Source organism: Oryzias melastigma, linkage group LG18 (assembly GCF_002922805.2).
Source record: "Oryzias melastigma strain HK-1 linkage group LG18, ASM292280v2, whole genome shotgun sequence".
Classification (NCBI taxonomy): Eukaryota; Metazoa; Chordata; class Actinopteri; order Beloniformes; family Adrianichthyidae; genus Oryzias; species Oryzias melastigma.
Window position 1 is genome coordinate 16,800,186 of NC_050529.1, and position 2,171 is coordinate 16,802,356.

General features: G+C 41.8%; 1 protein-coding gene across 1 annotated transcript in view; it reads right to left on the reverse strand.

Moving 5' to 3' along the window:
- The window catches only part of LOC112155964 (uncharacterized protein DDB_G0292642-like), a 2,429-nt gene extending 1,352 nt beyond the window's left edge, over window positions 1-1,077 (reverse strand). Inside the window, exons 1-2 of the mRNA XM_024288056.2 lie at window positions 920-1,077; window positions 743-843 (exon numbers count right to left, since the gene is read on the reverse strand). Of these exons, the coding sequence (XP_024143824.1) occupies window positions 743-843; window positions 920-995 (177 nt within the window). The 5' untranslated portion in view covers window positions 996-1,077. The remainder of the gene's footprint in view (window positions 1-742; window positions 844-919) is intronic.
- Window positions 1,078-2,171: the final 1,094 nt, after the last annotated feature.

The window sequence follows — 2,171 nt, forward strand, 5'->3', positions numbered from 1 at the left end:
TCACTGTAAACTGCATCCTATAATGCATCAATAAAACTCAATGTCTTATTTTATTAGAAGTTAAAAGCCTTTTTTTCTGTTCTGACACACACATGTTCTTCAGGCTGTACAGAAAGTAGAGATTCCCGGTTCTTTCCCATGATGAGTCATTTGTCCATCCATCCATCCATCCATCTTCTTGACCGCTTTGTCCCTTTCGGGGTCGCGGGGTGCCGGAGCCTATCCCGGCTACTGATGGGCGAAGGCGGGGTACACCCTGGACAGGTCGCCAGTCTGTCTCAGGGCCTCAATCACACACACACCCACTCTCACATTCACACCTAGGGGAAATTTAGAGTCACCAATTCACCTATGAAGCATGTTTTTGGACGGTGGGAGGAAGCCGGAGTCCCCGGTGAAAACCCACGCATGCACGGGGAGAACATGCAAACTCCACACAGAAAGGTCCCAGCCGGGATTTGAACCGGGGCCTTCTCGCTGTGAGGCGAGAGCGCTAACCACTGCGCCACCGTGCAGCCCATGAGTCATTTGTTTTGAGCTAATTAGTGATCTGTTCCATCATTTGTTGCAGATAACAACATCTCATTTTCTGTCTATCATTTTAAAGTCAGAGGAAACATTAGAGCCACAAATAGTTGCAAACTTTCAGTCCGTTCTGTGTTGTGATTATGATCAGGAAAGGATCTGCAGCTGAAGTTGCACTTGTGAAAGGTTTTAGTGATGGTGAATGAATCGAACGTACCTCTTCCAACAACCTGCGGCACCAGTTAGTGAGAGACATGGGAGTGACCGCGTGACCGCAGGACATCTCTGCTCTGGGAGACGCGAATTCCTCATAAAGAACTATGAAAACCAGCATGCAGTCACAAAATGCGATTTCACTGCGACCAACCGGAAACTGGAATGCGAGTCTACTTACAATCCATCTCATCCTCTCTGTCCACGAATCTGAGCGTCTGGTCGTGGAGGTTGTAGCTTTTCTCCATGGAGCTCATCTTCCTAAGTCCTGATCTGTCCTGTGGAGACGAGAGACGCTGCAACACGAATACAACACGAAGACTTTCGATTTCGTTTAAGTTTCCACAGGAGTCACGTGACCTCCATTCGAAAACGTGCAGTAACGTCGTATGAAGTCTCTGTTTCATTAGGAGGGGGAAAAACGCTCATTTTACTGTTTAAAAACTAAACTAAAAAAATGATTTTTTTAAAAATAAAAATCGACGGCTTTGAAATGTAGTTTTTTCAAAATTAAAAGCACCAAATCAAAACCGCACTTCCATTGGTTTTAATATATTTTTCCTTTCTGTGTAGTATATATATATATAGAGAGAGAGAGAGAGAGAGAGAGAGAGAGAGAGAGAGAGAGAGAGAGATTTGATTTGATTTCTCATTTAATAGTTTTAGTTTTGCTGAAATGAAAGTAAAAAAAAAACCTTGCAGTTAGAACTAGTTTCCAAGATTTTTTTTGTTGTTTTCTGTTTCGATTACTGTGCGTCCCTCCCCCTCTAAAGACCTCTGTTCTAGGAAAAAGGGAGTGTGATCACTGAGAGATCAGTACACATCCATAAATAGATACGAACGGGACTTATGTTTTCTTTTTCTTTGATGTATTAAATGTGAAAATAAAAAGTAGTCTTTTCTGGGTGTTTTTCAGCACTTTGGACAGTTCCTTGTCACCAGGTGATTTTACAGCAGGTGTCAAACTCAATTGCAGAAGGGACCTAAATCCAAAGAAGTGAAAACGCTGAAGCTGATAGCTGAAAACGCTGAAGCTGATAGCTGAAAACGCTGAAGCTGATAGCTGAAAATGCTGAAGCTGATAGCTGAAAACGCTGAAGCTGATAGCTGAAAATGCTGAAACTGATAGTTGAAAACACTGAAGCTGATAGCTGAAAACGCTGAAGCTGATAGCTGAAAATGCTGAAGCGGATAGCTGAAAATGCTGAAACTGATAGCTGAAAACGCTGAAGCAGATCGCTGAAAACACTGAAGCTGATAGCTGAAAACTCTGAAGTTTATAGCCGAAAACGCTGAAGCTGATAGCTTTATTTTAAATTTAAGATAATATTTTAGACTGTATCTAATCAAAAAGTATATTTATTTCAATAATAAACCACCACACGTTAAAGCTTTGAACTTTTATTTGTGCAACAAACTCCAACTAGGAAGAA